The 17,914-nt window shown below is 34.0% G+C and overlaps 1 protein-coding gene across 4 annotated transcripts in view; it reads left to right on the top strand.

The window, feature by feature from the left end:
• USP24 (ubiquitin specific peptidase 24) overlaps positions 1 to 17,914 on the top strand; it is a 135,234-nt gene that overhangs the window by 44,791 nt on the left and 72,529 nt on the right. For 2 of the 4 annotated variants that reach the window (XM_063106912.1, XM_063106911.1), the window contains exons 8-21: positions 688 to 753; positions 2,997 to 3,071; positions 3,653 to 3,811; positions 4,974 to 5,088; positions 5,301 to 5,404; positions 7,539 to 7,646; positions 7,831 to 7,926; positions 8,019 to 8,180; positions 8,381 to 8,428; positions 10,354 to 10,413; positions 13,823 to 13,930; positions 14,603 to 14,752; positions 15,363 to 15,494; positions 16,331 to 16,442. In XM_063106912.1, coding sequence (XP_062962982.1) covers positions 688 to 753; positions 2,997 to 3,071; positions 3,653 to 3,811; positions 4,974 to 5,088; positions 5,301 to 5,404; positions 7,539 to 7,646; positions 7,831 to 7,926; positions 8,019 to 8,180; positions 8,381 to 8,428; positions 10,354 to 10,413; positions 13,823 to 13,930; positions 14,603 to 14,752; positions 15,363 to 15,494; positions 16,331 to 16,442 — 1,495 coding nt within the window. The remainder of the gene's footprint in view (positions 1 to 687; positions 754 to 2,996; positions 3,072 to 3,652; positions 3,812 to 4,973; positions 5,089 to 5,300; positions 5,405 to 7,538; positions 7,647 to 7,830; positions 7,927 to 8,018; positions 8,181 to 8,380; positions 8,429 to 10,353; positions 10,414 to 13,822; positions 13,931 to 14,602; positions 14,753 to 15,362; positions 15,495 to 16,330; positions 16,443 to 17,914) is intronic. The other 2 variants (XM_063106914.1, XM_063106913.1) reach the window with 2 other exon arrangements.

Raw genomic sequence — 17,914 nt, 5'->3', positions numbered from 1 at the left:
ATTGTTCCCGTACTCTTATTCTCTGGATGTAGTCAACATGTCAGGTTCTCCTGCAGAAAATCCCACTGAGATCATGTTTGTAATTGTGTTAAATTTATAGGTCAATATGTCGAGAATTGGCATTTTTACAGTACTCATCCTTTCCATTCAGGAAATGGTAAATGGTAAATGGTATCTCCGCATTTATTTGGGCCTTCCTTTATGTATTTTAGTGAAGCTTTTATAATTTTCTACAGATAAGCCTTAAACATTTTTATGTTAAAGGCATATTTTACTCCCTCCTCAACTATTCTTTTCTTCTCAAAAAAGAAAAATTTTTAGGGGGAAAGAGGAATTGGTAAAGGGACACAAAAATCAACTACATTGTATATTGATAAATTAAAATAAAATAAAATAAAATTTTTTTAGTGTTCTACAATATGAATTTTGGAGTCATTTCATCCAGTCCTCCAAAGAAATTTTATTGATATATTCTGATTTAAATTACATTAAATTTCTATAATAATTTAAGCAGATTGACATTTTTATATCATTTCTTCCAATGCATGAGTTTAATTTGCCTGGTCTTTGTTCATGTCTTGATCAAATCGCTATTTAAATTTTTCTGATATATGAAAATAGATTTATTTAATTTCAAAAGGAAAAAATCCTCCCCACTTTTTTCTCACCTTCACTGTCTTTCTCTAGGCTGTCTCAGCATTGGTGCAACCCTTGGGAGTATGTGCAGAGTACCTGAATTCCTCAGTGGTACAGGTAGGATTAAGCCATTTCATATTACTTCAGAAGGTGATCCAGGACATGCAAACAGTAATTTTCTTTTCATCAGGTTCTTCAGAATTGTGCCTAATCCAGAGTAATTTTTTTTCAGATTAGCTGTCCTTTTAGTAAAAATATTATCAGAAGATAAAAAGCATTTAATAATTTGAAGTATAGGAAATCTCTGGCATTTGAGAAGGTTCTTTACATTTCCAGTCTATCATTGTATCAAATTTAATTTCTTTTTTTTTTTTTTCATTTCCTTATCTATAAAGTATGCACCATATATTCCTGTTCCCTTCACAGGATTGTATAAGGGTTCAATGCCATTAGGTATTCAGTTAGATCAGTGTTGAGCAATCAGCTATGCTCACTTAACTAGCTAAGTCACTCACTTCTGAATAACAGCTTAACAGCACATCTTGCCTGATTTCCTGCTTCTGTAGAATTGGAAGTCAATAGTCCATAGAACAGTCAAAGCTATGGGTTATGCTTTCTTTTTCCTTTTCAAGTTTCACTGAACAAAATGTCATATTTAAATACCTCTGTTTATTATTTTCTTTATAAATAAGTCTGTGAAACCTGTAACTTGTACAGATATGTTTTTAAATCACCATAAATGGTTTTGAAAGCATAGTGTCCTTTGGGAACAATATTTTTGTATGCACTATTCCTTTTTTCCAGTGTCAGATTTACTTAGGGCCATTTTAATAAGGGAGGTTTTTTTTAGTAGGTTCTGGAAATTTCTGCTGTTTCTGGTTTTTTGTGGGGTTTTTTTGTTTGTTTGTTTGTTTTTTTGCCATTTCTAAATATTAAATGCTTTCTTTAGATGTCAAGGTAATATTGCAAGGTTTTTAAGTAAAATAGGATAGCTGTTTACATATTTTGAATGAAATTTCTGTACATTAAACTCTTTAGAAACATCTAATGATTGTTTTCAGCTTATAAGCATATAAATATAACAGTTTTGTGAATGAAACACTAAGACATACAGGGGCAAAATGGTTTGACTTTTTAATAATTTAATAATAAATATTAATAACTTAATAGTTGGTTAATAATAAATATTAATAACTTAATAGTTGGCTTTTTAATAATCATGGTCAAGATTGGATTTTAAATGTATGCTCTTTTTCCATGCATTGTTCCATGGAAGGTAATTAAGCACAAATATTCCAGCTGCTAATTAATATTGAGTTCTTTAGAAACTCCAGATTTTATACATATAAGCAGAATGTACTTTAAAAAGAATAAGAAATGTATGTTTCCAACCAAAGCATGTATTACTTCATCTTTTTAAAATTATATCAAACTATCCAAACTTAAGTTCATTTAGCAATAAATTCATACCATGATGAATGTTACTTAATGTAAGTTGTCTCCACCACTTGCTACTCGTGTAACTTTGGAAGACTTATTTAACTTCTGTGTCTCAGTTTCCTCATCTGTAGAATTATGATAATAGTAATAATACCTGTCTCTCAGAGTTGCAGTGAGGATTAAACAAGGCCTGGCACATGCTAACAAGAACACTGTAACCATAACAGCCCTCAGTCCTTACTGTACAGTTGGCATAGTATAAATGAAGAAATTCTATCTGGATAATTGCCTGATGTCATTTTAATTCATTGTTAATGTGTTCTTGGCTTCGACAGCCAAATATTGTATATCTTCTTTCCTTATCTGCTAAGTTTTTAAAATTATCTTACTTTAGTAGAAGTGGTAATTTAGATGTAGCTAGTATTTTATCTCTTCTCACATGCTATGTAGTTAGTTATCTGATTGTGTTACCATTCTGGAGCAGTGTGTTGTGTGAGTCTGATCTATAGGCCTCTTTCATATCAGCAAGCAAAATTAGTTCATATATGACAGCATATTTTGCATGGTCTGTGCTTGTATTCATTTTTAAAAATGAAATGCAAAATATTTATTACAAAAATAGTATATATCATGCTTAATGTTTTAAAAGTTAATTCCTGTGTCTTGAGTTGCTGTTCAAAATTACCCTTATGAGTTAGTAGTAACAGGGGTTGCATCCATATTTCATTAAAGTAGCTAAGGCACAGAGTCAGTTAAGGGTTTACTTGGTTGGGGAGATATTATTAGCTAGGTAGCCACTCTGGTACTAGAATTCATCTTTCATTGCACACTCTCCTTTGTGAATCGTGAATGAAGAAGTATCCCTTCTCCACTTTTGTGACAGATTCAGGAGTTCTTACTAACAGCATTTCTTTTTGCAGCCCATGCTAGACCCAGTCATCCTTACTACAATCCAGGATGTGCGGAGTGTGGAGGAGAAGGATCTCAAAGACAAGGTAAATGCAGTCTCCAGCCATGTAGGCCGTGTTGCTAATTAGTCCAGAGAAGCAGAGCCAGTACTTGTCAAGGTTCATACCCCATTGGTCTTTGGATTCTGGTCACACACGATTCACATCAAATTAATCTTACATTTCCTAACCAAAAACTGTGGTTTCTGAAGTACCAGTGGTTGGTGTTAGCTCAGTCAATAAAATGAATATAGTGTCCTCAGTAAGTGGTACCACTCAAAATTTTACTAATGTGATTTTGATGGTATTAAAAAAAGAATAGAAGAAGCTTTAAAATGATGCATTATTAAAAACTTATCCAAAGTGGCTTAAAGCAATTTTAACATTTAAATTCAATGTGATTTATTTTGTCTGCCTTGAATTTCTGACAGGATCATTCCCTTTCCTTTGCTGCTCAACCAACCATGTGTTATCTTTTGTTTAGAAGCAAAATGTAGTAAGTAGGCCATGTAGAATATTAAATACCACCAGACCATTGTTACTCTATACTCTCATGCATGTTTTAAGAATTGGTATCAAAATGTTTTTACAGTTTTGTTTGTTTGTTTGTTTGTTTTTAAATATAAAAGAGATTGGTTAGCATCCCTGAGCTCTTGTCTGCCATAAAGTTACTTTGCATGCGCTTCCAACCGGATCTGGTGACAATTGTGGATGACCTTCGACTAGACATCCTATTGCGCATGTTGAAATCACCACATTTTAGTGCTAAAATGAATTCACTCAAAGAAGTAAGTTTTGCATTTGTTTCTAGAAGACTTAGTGCACTGACATTTTAAGTTCTGCCAAAACTTGTGGTTATTAATATAAAAATGTTGGGAAATAAGAATAATTTCTTGTAATCATATAAAAAACAGATAACAGTGATGGTGTATTAAATGGTATATGTGTTTATAATTGTTAGTAAAGCAGTCTTCTTATGTGTATCACTTTCAAAATTCATTCTAGAAATATTTGAAATATTTAGTGGTGGTGTGAAATTTCCTAGAGTGTAATCCCTTAGAATGTACAGTTTGAGTTTTACTTTTTACCCTAAGGGTGCAATTTCTTTTATTTCAGATATGGGTTTACTTAAACGAAATCTTCTAACTAGGGTTGGTACAAAAACAAAATGACTACAACTATGGTGGTCTAAGCAAAATGATGGAAGTAATTTTGTGTAGGTTCCTAAACTTGTTATCAGATCCACACAAACAGCAGTTGGTCTTGGTGAGTGACATGTGGAGCCAATGCGGTTCAGTCATAATTCCCGTTGTTTTTCCTTCAGTTTTGTATTAGTTAGGATTCTTGGCTGCAAGTGAAATAGAGTCATCTGGAACCATTTTAGACCCAAGGAGGAATTTATTGGAAGGAAGCTGGGCTATATCACACGATGAAGGATTGAATAGCCAAACCATGAAAGGACAGGGACATATGAGCAGCAGGAACAACCAGGAGACCTGACCACCGCCAGGACTCTGTCCAATCTTGTCTCTGGTTTTCTGAGCATGTTGGCCCTGTTCCTTCTCTGCCTGCATTGTTGGGTGGTGGAGATCAAGTCCATGGATTGCTTCCAAGTTTCACATCCCACAGTGCCAGTCACCAGAGAGGGACTGACAGTTTTTTCTGGTCCCAAGTGTAAACTTTGGAGGAAGTGCCCTGACTGAAGTTTGGGTTAGGTGTTCATCCCTGAGCCTATCAGCAGTGGTCCAGGGAGTGAGAGCTGTAACAACAGCTGCATGTTCTTTTTAAAGAGACATCACAAATATTAGTCTGTAAACTTCTAAAAACTACCTTTGATACATTTTGACTAATTATTGGACCACATTATAACACTGTAAAAATTACAAATTCTATATATGAAAATTTCGATTATGCATAGTAGATTCAGTCACAATAATCCTGTCATTTTAGGTAACCAAGCTAATAGAAGACAGCACTTTATCCAAATCTGTGAAGAATGCTATAGATACAGACAGATTATTAGATTGGCTAGTTGAAAACTCAGTTCTGTCAATTGCACTGGAAGGTAAGCTGCTCTAAAAAAGATAAAAATTACCAAACACATAATTTGAATAATATGTTTTTGTATAAAAAACATACAAAATTGTTGCTCTGACTGTCTTAGCCTTTAAATAATCTTACAGCAAGTTACTGTTGCTTTGATTTAGTAGAATCATCTTTAGAGAGTCAGTTTTCACTGTATCTGACTTACTTCTTTTCTGGTGTTTCTTCTATTAGGCAACATAGACCAAGCACAATACTGTGATCGTATAAAGGGAATTATTGAACTCTTGGGCAGTAAATTGTCTTTAGATGAGCTCACTAAAATTTGGAAGATACAGGTAAGTTGATCAGAATTATTTTTGCCATTTCTTGTTTTTTGGGGGGTGGGGAGAGTGGTGAGTGAGCGGGGAAATGGGGCCTGTATCTTGCTTTAACTAGAGCAGTTATATCTAATTCATTTTACAGTTTCACGTTTCTATTAAGACTACATATGTAAAAAGGATTTCACTACTTACAATAAGTTTTGTATTACTGATTAGTCTAGTCTTCTCATTTCTTAGATTAAAAAATGAAAACCCTTCCCAAAAGTTATATAGCAGTTAGTGTCAGAGCTAGGATGTCTTTTGTTAAATCAATCCAGTGTACTTTTCATTGTATATTATTAATTTTCATTAATAATTCTTTCCCATTAAATCCTATTAAATGAGGATGATAACAACACTTACTGAATTTACAGATCTCATCTTACCAGGATTCTCAGCAGGTGTGACAGAATCCAACATACCTTCATTTTCTTTTCCTTCACTTTGGTCATAGCCCATTTTACTGGTTTTCCTCCCACTTTTCTGGCATTCCTTCTTAATTCTCCTTAACTAACTTATTCACTTCTTTTTTGCCTTTAAATATTTTTTTTAAAAAGCCTTAGTTAGTCCTTAGCCCTTTTCTCACTATTTAAGCTTTCATCAGTCAATTTAATCCACTTCTGTGGCTTTGACTGCTTTTGTATGCTGCTGGCTCTATGAATTATATCTCTAACTCAGACCCCTTCTCGGAGCACCAGTGCAGTATATCTAAATATGTAACTGTTAAACCTTTACAAGTGTATCTCATTGTCCTCTCAGCTTTATTATGTCCAAACCTGGTCATTCTCCAATCTATTTCAGTATTGGTATTGACCTTCATCTAGTTGCTAAGCCAGCGAGAAACCTGGAGCTCCTCTTGTGTCCACTTAGTCACTGTATCAGTCAGAATCCAGTCTGGAAACAGAAACTATGCTAGGTATTTCAGATAGAGGGAACTGACTACAGGGGATTGTTCACAAAAGCAGAGCAAAAAGGAGAGAGAGAGAGAAGAAAGAAGGCTGGAGGAACAAAAAGGAAGAAGGGTTTATTAAGTCCGAGGAAAGGAAGCTGCTTTTGGAGGTGCTTTCACTGCAAGTGCTGGAACTGTCAAAAGGTGCCTGCCACTAAGGCTTCCGGGATCCCTTACTGCCACAGCCAGCATCTGCATCCACTTTCTGAACCTAAACAAGGAACACCTGCTTTGTCCTGCCTTCTAATCTGCCATCCCTGCCTCTCACTGGCAGAACATAATGGGAAGATAGCTGGCAGAGGAGTTTGGGAAATGTAGTTTGCAGACTTCCAGCCCAGCATTACAGAGCAGACTATATAGAAAGTTAGGTGGAGGAGTAAAAGAAAATAGTCCCAGGTCCCATTGATTTTATTTCCCATGTCTTAGCCTTGATTGAAAATCTTCATATAACTTTGTTTTGTGAATATAAGTTTTCAATCCACATAAAGTTGAAGTTTATAGACCATGATGTGTTTATTATATATACATACTACATTCAGTGAATGGCTTTATGTGCATAGTAGATACTGAGAAAATTCTTAAAGAACTGAATCTAAAAATGTTCCCCTGCCTTTCAAGCCTCTCCCATGGTGAATAGTGAGGCATAACGGTGTCATGATTAAGATTATAAAGTGAGTTTCAATCATAAGGTTAGCAATAGAGACTTAACTGCCTGGGGGATAAGTAAATGTCAGAAAATATGAGCAAAATAAAAAATGAGGCAGATAATACTCTTAACTGAGGCCCTCAAGATCATTTACAAAATGCCAAAAGTGAGTGTGTTTGTCTTATAATTTAATTGATTTGAATTTTTTAGCTGGTTGAAAATATTTTGTTCTCCTCTTGAAGTGAATATGTCAGATTGAGAACTTGATTTTCATCTTTTTTTTACATTGTCTTTTTAAAGATATAATGCTGCTTGGGATTTAATAAGTCCAGCTGAAAACTATTAATGGTTACATCATGTACGTTTCCAATGTTATTTTGCAAGTGGATGCTGATTAGGCTAGACTCAATTTATCTTTGTTACATTTTTGCTTTTCCTTCTGTAAATTGCCAGGGAAAGGACTTAGGTTTTTCCAATTTCCAGACTTAACTTTTTTCCAATGTCTCCTTTTCTAGTCAGGACAATCATCTACTGTGATCGAGAATATTCATACTATTATTGCTGCAGCAGCTGTGAAATTTAATTCAGATCAGCTTAATCATTTGTTTGTTCTCATTCAGAAGGTATGTGTTCAGTCAGACTTGCTTTTAAATTTTTGAGGTCCCCTCTTCCCCCAAAATAGCAGTGTTTAAATGAGCTTTTATTACTTTATTAAACTTTTTTTTAGCTCAAGTTGAAAGTTTTAGTATATTTTGCTAGTTTGGTTGTGAAGCAGCATTCCTGTGTCTCTTCTTTTCCTTTCTACAGAGCTGGGAGACCGAGAGTGATAGAGTAAGACAAAAGCTATTGAGCCTGATTGGACGAATAGGCCGGGAAGCTCGCTTTGAGACCACTTCTGGAAAGGCAGGAGAATCAAATGGATTTTTCTAGCTACAAATACTTACAGCAGTTTTATTTGCGTATTGGCTGGCTCATCTGATGTGGTATTATTGTAGGTATTAGACGTACTCTGGGAACTGGCTCATCTTCCAACCCTGCCCAGTAGCCTTATTCAGCAAGCCTTGGAGGAGCATCTGACGATTCTTAGTGATGCGTACGCTGTGAAAGAAGCAATCAAGAGGAGCTACATTATTAAGTGCATAGAAGATATTAAAAGGGTTGGTTTTACCTTTGGTCTAATTTTCTTGTCAGAGCAACAGTATTGCCTGAGTAATTAGAGCCAAGTAATTTTCCTCCCCTATTATTCAAATTAAACTAACTGTCCTATCTGGAAGCTCCTAACTTAGAGTCCAAGATTGGGAAATTACAGGTATTGCTTTTACCAAATCACTTATATTTCTCTTAAAATGAATTTCAGCCTGGAGAATGGTCAGGTTTGGAAAAAAACAAGAAGGATGGATTCAAGGTAAGAATTTGCAGATGGAACCAACTAAAAGGTATACTGATTTAATAATTCCCTTTAATAAATTGTACCACAATTTTAAAATAATAGTATGTTTTAGTGTTTCTTAGAGTAATGTTCATATACAAACCTGCTGTTTAAGTATTTTTTTATGACCTATGGTTTGTTATTTAAAGCTTGGGTACTTATTGACTCTTGAAGGATAAGAAAATCCGGGGTCACACTCAGAGTAGATTTATTGTATAATTTTTATAAAATTCTAAGACTTTCCACTTAGTTTTCTTTTTTAAATTAAATTTAAATTATGTACAATTTTAATAAATACAGTGGATTCTAAATAAATATTGTGCCCATTTTTCTTCTGTAAAGGAAAAGTGGAGGAGCATTCATAGAATTAAAGAGAGAAAAAGAAGGGAACAAGGAGGTTCATTCAGTGCTGGCACATAGTAGTTTTTCGGGTGCTCGGTTCAGATGCCTTCCTAAAGTAATTCCTTAGGCAAACAGTCATTAAGTGAGTGCCCATCACTGGGGCTCAATTTTAGAAGGTGGAATTGGATAGTGACTGCAAGAGAGACTGTAGTTTAGAAGCCCTACCCTTCAGGGCTCTGGCCTCCAGGTTACTGTGAACTTCCGGACTGTCCTTGGAAATGATGGTTAGCAGATTAGCAGTGATGATGGGAGCTCTCCTTCTACTCTAGAGTCCTTAAACCTTAAGTCTCTCCTCTGAGAGGGATGAGCATAGTGGCCAGCTCAGTGGAACATACTTTCGTCATTGCACCAGCCCTGGTCAGAGCAGCATTGTCCTCCTGCTTAGGCCCTCAGGTGCCCAGACCAAACTTAAAGTTGAGCACTGGGAGAGATTTTATTTTATTATTAACTTAAGGAAAGGTCTTGGTAAAATAGCAAGTGGCTTAGTAATTTCATTAGTAAAACATTCTTTGGCTTTCACTGATAAGTATTTCTTTAAAGGATCTTGAATACTGCTGACTAATTTTCATTGGTATAGTCTGAGACCCTTAGCTCTTGTTAAGAGGCTTTGGTACCTCAGTGGGCTTTTATTCACTTACATTGTATTTGGTCATGAAGTTTAATTGGGGGCAATTAAGAACTTCATGTTTTATATTTCTGATACCGAAGTTTGATCTGGTGAATTTTCTACATATAATCTAGCTTTAGAGGTTGTAAAAGGCACTTATAAACTGGAGCTGGTAATGCTCAGGTTATGAGGAATTATTCCTTCAATTCAACAATATTGCTCTCTTCCTACTCAGATGGCAATTTGAATTTTTCCAGTTCTCTCAGCTCAGTAATTCAGATAATTTAGCAACCTCTCTCTCCTTATGATTGAAAGTCATCCCGAGTTATCGAAGAAGTGTAGATCCTTCAATACTAAAAGGAAAAGGGTATCTGTAGGAAAACGGTCTTTTCTTCCTGGCATTGGACACATTTCTTTATAGATATGAAGGTCAAAGCTGAAGGGACTTTTCCCTCCAGGGAAATGGCTTTTGAAACCTGAACATCCTTCCCTGTGCAGTGCAGCGTCACTGGGCTCTTCTGGTCAGCTGCATCACTGCATCTTACTGCTTCTCTTTGCAGTCACTTCATTCTCGTCTGTTGTAACAGAACTCAAAAAGTAACAGGAGTCATTTTGTAAGACTTGAAAGGAATATTCTTCCTTTTTTATTTCCCCACTGCTCCCAGTAAAGAAATTCTGGTGTACCATTATTTTATTCTAAATAATAATACCTTGCATTTTTATACAGCACTTTTCAGTTAACTAAGTGCTTTCACACTTTCTTAAAGTACACATTGCTGAAGGGGGGCAGTGGGAAGATCTAATCCCCTTGGATATGGCTCCAGGCAGGGGGGTGAATTATTTACTGCCACTAAAGGTGTTTTTCTATGCTATGCCCTTTCCTGCCAGGCAGCAAGGTGGGCTGACTGGGGATTATGTCTCCCTGCCAGGCTACACAGAAACTAAGCAAAGGGTAAGACAAGATCACCCACCTCTTACTCCCCCTCCCTCCCTCAGCTACCTCTATTCCCCCAACTGATTCCCCTTCCCTATGCTTTTGACACTCTTAAAATTCCCAGGTTCCACTGTTGTGTTCAGAAATTCTGACCTTTATTTCTTAACTTGATTTCTGTAGGTTCTGCCAGGGCACCCTCAGCTCCCTTGGTCCTCTTTCCTTTGCTTCCTTTATACCTTCCACTGTCTACCCCAGTCCTTTCCCTCTTATTTCACTTCTTTTTTCCTTCAATTAAAAAGTTTAAATGTACTCAATCCAAAAAATATTACTAAACAGAAAAATCATTTTTATTCAATTAGTAGTGTTTGCTTATTCCTTTAATCTTCAGGCCTCCTAGTACAGTGCATGGTAGGCTTCAGTGGGTGTTGGTTCCTTTCCCATTATTTTCTCCCCTTTACCCTATGAGGACAATAAAAGCCTCACATATACATAATTGAGTTACCTCTACTAGCCGAAACGTGTAACAGAAGGTAAAAGCAGCAAGATTTCCCCAGTACAAATAGTCTCACGGTGATGTGGTTAATACAGGAGGAAGTGCTTTAAAAATTTTTCCTCCCATGCAAAAATTTTTGCATTGGTTCTAGATAAAAGGCTAGGTCTGGAAAAACAAGACAGATGAGGAACTGGGGATGTTCAGCTTTGAGAAGAAAGAACTCAAGAAAGAATATGAAAGCTTTCTTCAGATACTTAGAGGATTATAATAGAGAAATTTTATTCAACTTACTTTGTCTCCTAAGAAGTTATGTGGAGACATGCATCAGTATGATAGATCAATGAACTTTCTGTGACAACAGTCTGAAAACAGAATGCACTGCCTTCTGTGGTAGTGGGTTCCTCACCACTGGAAATACTGAGAGACTAGTCAGTCATCTAATAAGAAATGAGTAAAGAGAATTTAGGTAGAGGTTTGCAGGCTAAACCAGTTGACCTCTAAGGCTTCATCTAACAATAGGAGTCTAATTTGGACATCCCATTAACCTCTACTTATGAAACCTCAACTCCACGACATTATCAGATAGGCTCATTTTAATTGTTCACCACAGTCTTTTGCCCCTTTTGTAACTGGAGAAGTGTAATTTAAATTTTTCCTCTAACTTGGCAGCATAATGTCATAGATAAGATGGAATAAATAACATCTTTCCTGTTTGCTAAACTTTAGAAAGCGATATTAGAAATAATTCTTAAATTCTATTTTTGTATAATTTTTCTTTTATTGTATAGTGAATTACCTTCAAAGGATGATTTTCAATGTTAAATAAAAATCTAACTATAATTGATGTAATTGTTCATAATGATGCTTTTAAATATATCTTGCTTATTGCTAAAGTGTTCATATTTATATCCTAATTTTTGTAATCCTTTTGGAAGGTATCAGTTTGAACATAAGCCTTATAGTTTTGATCATTATCATTTTGCAACTTTTATATTTTAGCAAAAATATTCTAGCTAGTCTCACAAGTAGGTAGCCTTTAATATATACCTTATTTCTGTGATTCTAAGATGCTAGTGATTGCAGCCTGCATTGCAGATTTAATAAGTTTGCAGAGAAGAAAAAAAGAAATTATACATTTTACTTTTACCAACGATTTGCTTAGATTCACAATTGGAGGTTGAATCTATGCTCCTTTTGACTAGATTTGTACAGCTTCACTGTGGCACACTGTTTTTCATTATCTATAGTAGTGCTTTGGACCTCTTTGAAATCTTTTCAGATTAGCTGTATAATTTTCAGGCATGTTGAAGAATTTGAAGTTTTATGTGCTGCTTGTCGTCTTTTGTAAAACTCAAGCTACTTTTTTCCTTAATTAAGTTGCGTATACTGCAAGTTAAACAGCTTTTCTTTAATTAAGGTGCAACTTAGGACAGAGAGACGTTTTAGTGCTGAATGATAACATCCCCTCACAAGGTGTAAGTTTGTCACGCCAGCTTCTCCTGGCTTTGAAAAATGCTTTCGTCTGAAACCACTGACAGTTTTTTTTTTTTCATTTAATTGCAATGACGGACAACAGGCTAGTCAGTGCTGCATTATATAGTGTAATGTTTTTGACAACGTATAAGTAACAAAGTAGTGAACCATATTTAAATTAAAAAGCCATCCTTGTTTGTTGATACCTATACCAAATAACAACTGAAATGACAGGTAGATGAACAGATACCTTTTGTATACAGCTAAGTTTGTACATGCTCAGGTAAGGACTGCTATATCAAAACTTACTCCTATGCCTAGTGGCTGGTGAGTTCCTTTCGACATAATTGTAAGAAGCATCAATTTCGGAAATGTTAATATTTATAGAACCTGTGTCTTAGAATCCAGGAAATAATGGTATTTGCTGATTGATTGGCTAATCTCTATGAGGCAAGGATAACAGTATTATTGTTTCGGCAATAGCTTATTTACATGTTCAGTTGTAAGATGCAAAAGACATCAAAAGTATTTTTCCTCCTACAGGGGTCTTCATCTTACAGAAAGACTCAGTAAAACAAGAAGGCTTTAAAGCAAAAAATTCAGCCTTTAAAACAAATGCTAAGGTCTTAAGCTTTCACTTAGTGTTTTGATCAGAGACTTAATAATCAATCGGTTGGTTAATAGTGTTTAATGTAACATGCTTACTAAATTTCATACTGAAATTTGATAGTTTGAAAGATGCTATTTATTAAAAAGCAATTCTCTTTTTAAAGACTATTACATGAACATCAGACTTTATATACCTGTACTATGACTGTCTGGATTGCCATATAAAACTGGATTACCAGTTTCAGAAATAATATACTTGAAAGGGTTTTGAAAAATATAAAGTACAGTATAAATGTAAAATGTCTATAATAATTAATAAAAATAGAATGACCTCTTATGAATTTGTTTTAACTAGGAAATACAAACATGAGTATTTTCTTTAATATTTAGACCACTATCAATGTCTTGATCATACATTGGTATCTTAATCGTATCAGTATAGAAACCAGGTTCTTATTCCATTTTACTTAACAGCCAGTTCAGTATTATCCAAGTTAAGCATTTGCCATCAATTTATTTTATTGTGTCAACATGTCTTAGCAGCCTTTGCTACTTAATCTATCCTCTGAAGTTGCTAATTCCTTGTCTGTTTTTTGCTGATGTACCCCTGTACATTTACTGTCACTTCACATCCACTCCTGTTGCAGTTCTTGGCTTAGGAAATTGCATGCAGTATAAGAAGTTGAAGAGTGAATTATGAGTGCATGGAGATAAGCTATAAATGAGCAATCTGAAAAGGAAAATAATAGAATGTGCAACAAAACCTAATTGACTTGTAAATTTCTTATAGCTGATAAATGAATCTGCCATTTATTTCTAAGTTTAATTAATGTAACTTCTTTTTAACTCTAGTCATCTCAGCTTAATAATCCCCAGTTTGTATGGGTGGTACCAGCTTTGCGTCAACTCCATGAAATTACCCGCTCATTCATAAAACAAACCTATCAGAAGCAAGACAAGGTAAGAGTATAGCTATTTTTGATTATTATACAGTTACTAATATAACCTTTCATAATAACAAAACATGGCTAAAATTGCTGAGTTTAGTCACTATCTTACATCTTTATGGTTATTAATATAATTTATTTATATCATTTAATAATCTTGAGTTTTATCATTCTGCTTTCATCTGTGTGGAGTTTTTCATTTGATATATCCCTAACTCATTTCCTTTTTATATGCTTAATTTGTTGAAATAATTAAATCAGTTTTTAAAAGTTAGAATGGTATTCTAGAAATTTGTTTGAAAAGATTCAAAGGCATATTTTTTTGTATTGCAAAAAGATTAGTTTGCTTGAGGAGCTAGAGCATCCTCAGTGTAATTGTCTTGGGAAGAAAAATCTGGATAAGTATATAGGAAGTGAAATAGTTCTTTTTAAAGATTTTTTTTCTTTTCTTTCTTTTTTAAGTAAACTCTCAGTTGCCAAAAATTAGGATAGAAGTTTATTAATTCTCTAGTAAATGTATATACCAGATTGAGTTTATTTACTTTTTTGTAAGAAATGTGAGTAGGTAAGTCCTTATGTTTGCTGTCTCTCATCTAGGACTACAATCTAAAATAGAAGCTTTTATTAAACCAACATGAGAACTGCAAATTCTCATGCCACTTTTCTTTTTGTTGTTTTTGCCAAGAGCATTATTCAAGATTTGAAGAAAAATTTTGAAATAGTGAAATTGGTAACTGGAAGCTTGATAGCTTGTCATCGACTTGCGGCAGCTGTGGCTGGGCCCGGAGGCTTAAATGGTTCTACACTAGTGGATGGCCGATACACTTACCGGGAGGTATCAGGCATTGTGTTTTTGTTTCATGATTTACATCATTCATTTGACCTACTTGAACTGTAAAAAATGATATTCGTTGGGTATAACTGCAAAGAGGTAGTGTGAGGTAATGGTGGAACAGTTTTGTATGTTGACTGTAGTCATTTTAAAGTAAAGTTTATAAGAGTGATATTTGTGGGTTAATCTTTAATAAATCACCAAGGAATTGCACATGATAAAGCAAAAATCATTTTATTCTTTGTCTTTGATCCTAAATAAAAATTGTCAGTTTTGTGGATAATGAGTTTTATTTTTCACATCAATTGTTTAGTAATATTATTGTTTGAAAAATTAGAAAAAAATCTTATCAGTTGTGAGTTTGTGGTGACTTACTTTCAGATTGCTGTAATTATGTTTTATTGACATCTAAAGTCAACTGAATTTGGAATAGATTTGAGATAGCTTCTATGTACTGTCAACTTGTAAACAGATTTCTCACACGTACTTTAAATTGTATGAAAAAGCATTAAGTAAAGCTATTTTTTAAATTATAAAGTTTTGTTTTGTTTTAATATTGCTTACAGGTATGAATACCTGGAGTTAATTAATTAGCATTATTTCTTTTTTGCAGTATTTAGAAGCGCATCTAAAATTTCTGGCATTTTTCTTGCAAGAAGCTACTCTGTATCTGGGTTGGAATCGTGCCAAGGAAATCTGGGAGTGTCTGGTGACTGGCCAGGATGTGTGTGAATTAGATAGAGAGGTAAGAAGACGGTATTATGGATAAAATAGAACAGAAATAGTTAAATATTTCACTTTTTTGTGCGTGTCACCTTTTTTTGTGTCTCTCTCACATCTTTAATTCTAAACACTTTTCAGTTTACGTGAACATATAAAATAGTATAGGCCAGAAACTGTGAGTGCTGAAAAATATTTATATAATATGTATCCATGATATAAATAAATGTGTGAGTTCTTTGATGATTTTGATACCATTCTGGGTAAAATACCAAATTTAACCAAGTGAGTACAGATAAAGAATTCTAGGCATGTTTTAGTTTTTTTTTACCTCTCATGAAACTTCATGTTACCAGCTGAAAACTTTGAGTTCCTATAATGATGTTGCACCCCAGAAACACTGAAGAAGAATCAGTGCCTGGACAGATTTTTAAAACTATAATTAAACAGCTGAAAATAGATTAAACCAGTAACAGAACACCTGCTTTGACACTTTCTAAAAGTGAATATCAGTTTCCTCATCTCTTTTTACAGAATAATAGTAACTACTTCATAGGATTGTTGAAAGGACTGACTGTGATAATACCTAGCACAGTGCCTAGTACATTGCAAGGCTTAATAATGTTGATGTAAAAACCCAAATATAAAATTGAATGAAAAATATGAATATATATTTTTATTATCTAGGGGAAAGATTGCTAGTAACTGCTTTATTTAGTTTCAGAGTTCAAAGCACTTCAGTTTTGAGTGGTATTTTGGTAATATAAATTTTTGAAGTATTTATCTTTACTCTCCCAATTTGGAATACGTATTTGCCTGAAATGAATTTTAGTTACAGAGTAATATTTGTCTTATCTACAGATGTGTTTTGAATGGTTTACAAAAGGGCAGCATGACCTCGAGAGTGATGTTCAGCAGCAGCTCTTCAAGGAGAAAATTCTTAAATTGGAATCATATGAAATCACTATGAATGGTAGGGAAAACTTAAAATCATTTTTTTCAGTACTTTTAAGTATGAAATTTTATTCTTTTTCCTCTAATCCTACTTCCCAGAAGCAACTAAACAGTTTGGAATATCCTTTTTAGAATTTTCCTTGTATATGGTGACATATTTAGATATATACAAATAAATTCCTTTTTATGTAAGTGGTGTCTTATGATTAATTTTTAAATTATATGACTGGTAATTCAAATTGCCAAATTGTCGTTTTGAAATTCCTTAGTGCAAAAAGATTCATTAAGGTAAAAATTCATCAAAGTGTAGAAATCCTCTTTTCAGGTATTTTCTTTTAATTGAATTTTTTTTTATTAAGGTATAATTTACATGCCATAAAATTCATTTTTTTAAAGTGTGCAATCGGTGGCTTTTATTATATTCACAAAGTTGTGCAACCTTCACTACTTTCTAACCCCAGAACATTTTCATCACCTCAACAAGAATCCTATACCTTTAGCAGTCCCTTTCTATTCCTCCTTCCCTCAGCCTCTAATCTATTTTCTGTCTTTATGGATTAGTCTAATCTGGACATTTTGATATAAATGGAGTCACACAAAATGTGCCACTTCATATCTGGCTTCTTTCATTATGCTAAGGCATAATGTTTTTAAGGTTCACCCAGCCTGTAGCATTTATCAGTATTTAATTCCATTTTATGGCTATATAATATTCCACTGTATAAAATATGGTAATATTTTGTTTATCCATTCATCAGCTGGTAGACATTTGGGTTGTTAGCACTTTTTGACTGCTATCAATAGTGCTGATAAACATTCATGTAGAAATTTTTGTGTGGATACAGGTTTTCATTTCTCTTGGGTATGTATCTAGGAGTCACATTGCTGTGATGTATAATTAACCTTTTAGGAGCTGCCAAACTGTTTTGCAAAGTGGCTGCACCATTTTATAATCCCATCAGCAATATATTAGTGTTCCAGTTTTTTCACATTCTCACCAATACCTGTTATTGTCTGCCTTTTTTTTATTTTAGACATCCTAATGTATATGAAGTCGTATCTTGTGGTTTTGATTTGCATTTTCCTAATGACTAATGATATTGAGCATCTATTTATTTGTGCTTATTGGCCATTCATATACATTGTTTGGAGAAATGTCTATTCAAATCTTTTACTTATTTTTTAATAAATACAATTGGGTTGTATTTTTATTGTTGAGTTGTAAGAGTTCATAATATATTTTGAAGACTAGCTCCTTATCAGATACATGATTTGCAAGTATTTTCTCTCATTCTTTGGGTTGTCTTTTCACTTTCTTGATAGTGTCCTTTAAAGTTTTTAATTTAAAAAAAGTTTTTAAGTTTGATTGTCCAATTTACTTATTTTTTTTTCTTTTGCTACTTGTGCTTTTGGTACCATATCCAAGAATTATATGGTTTTAGTTCTGAATCCACTTTGAGTCTTTTCATTATCTGTTTTACTTAGAGCCCA

The sequence above is a fragment of the Cynocephalus volans genome, chromosome 8 (assembly GCF_027409185.1).
Source record: "Cynocephalus volans isolate mCynVol1 chromosome 8, mCynVol1.pri, whole genome shotgun sequence".
Classification (NCBI taxonomy): domain Eukaryota; kingdom Metazoa; phylum Chordata; class Mammalia; order Dermoptera; family Cynocephalidae; genus Cynocephalus; species Cynocephalus volans.
This window is presented reverse-complemented; position numbering and strand designations above follow the sequence as displayed.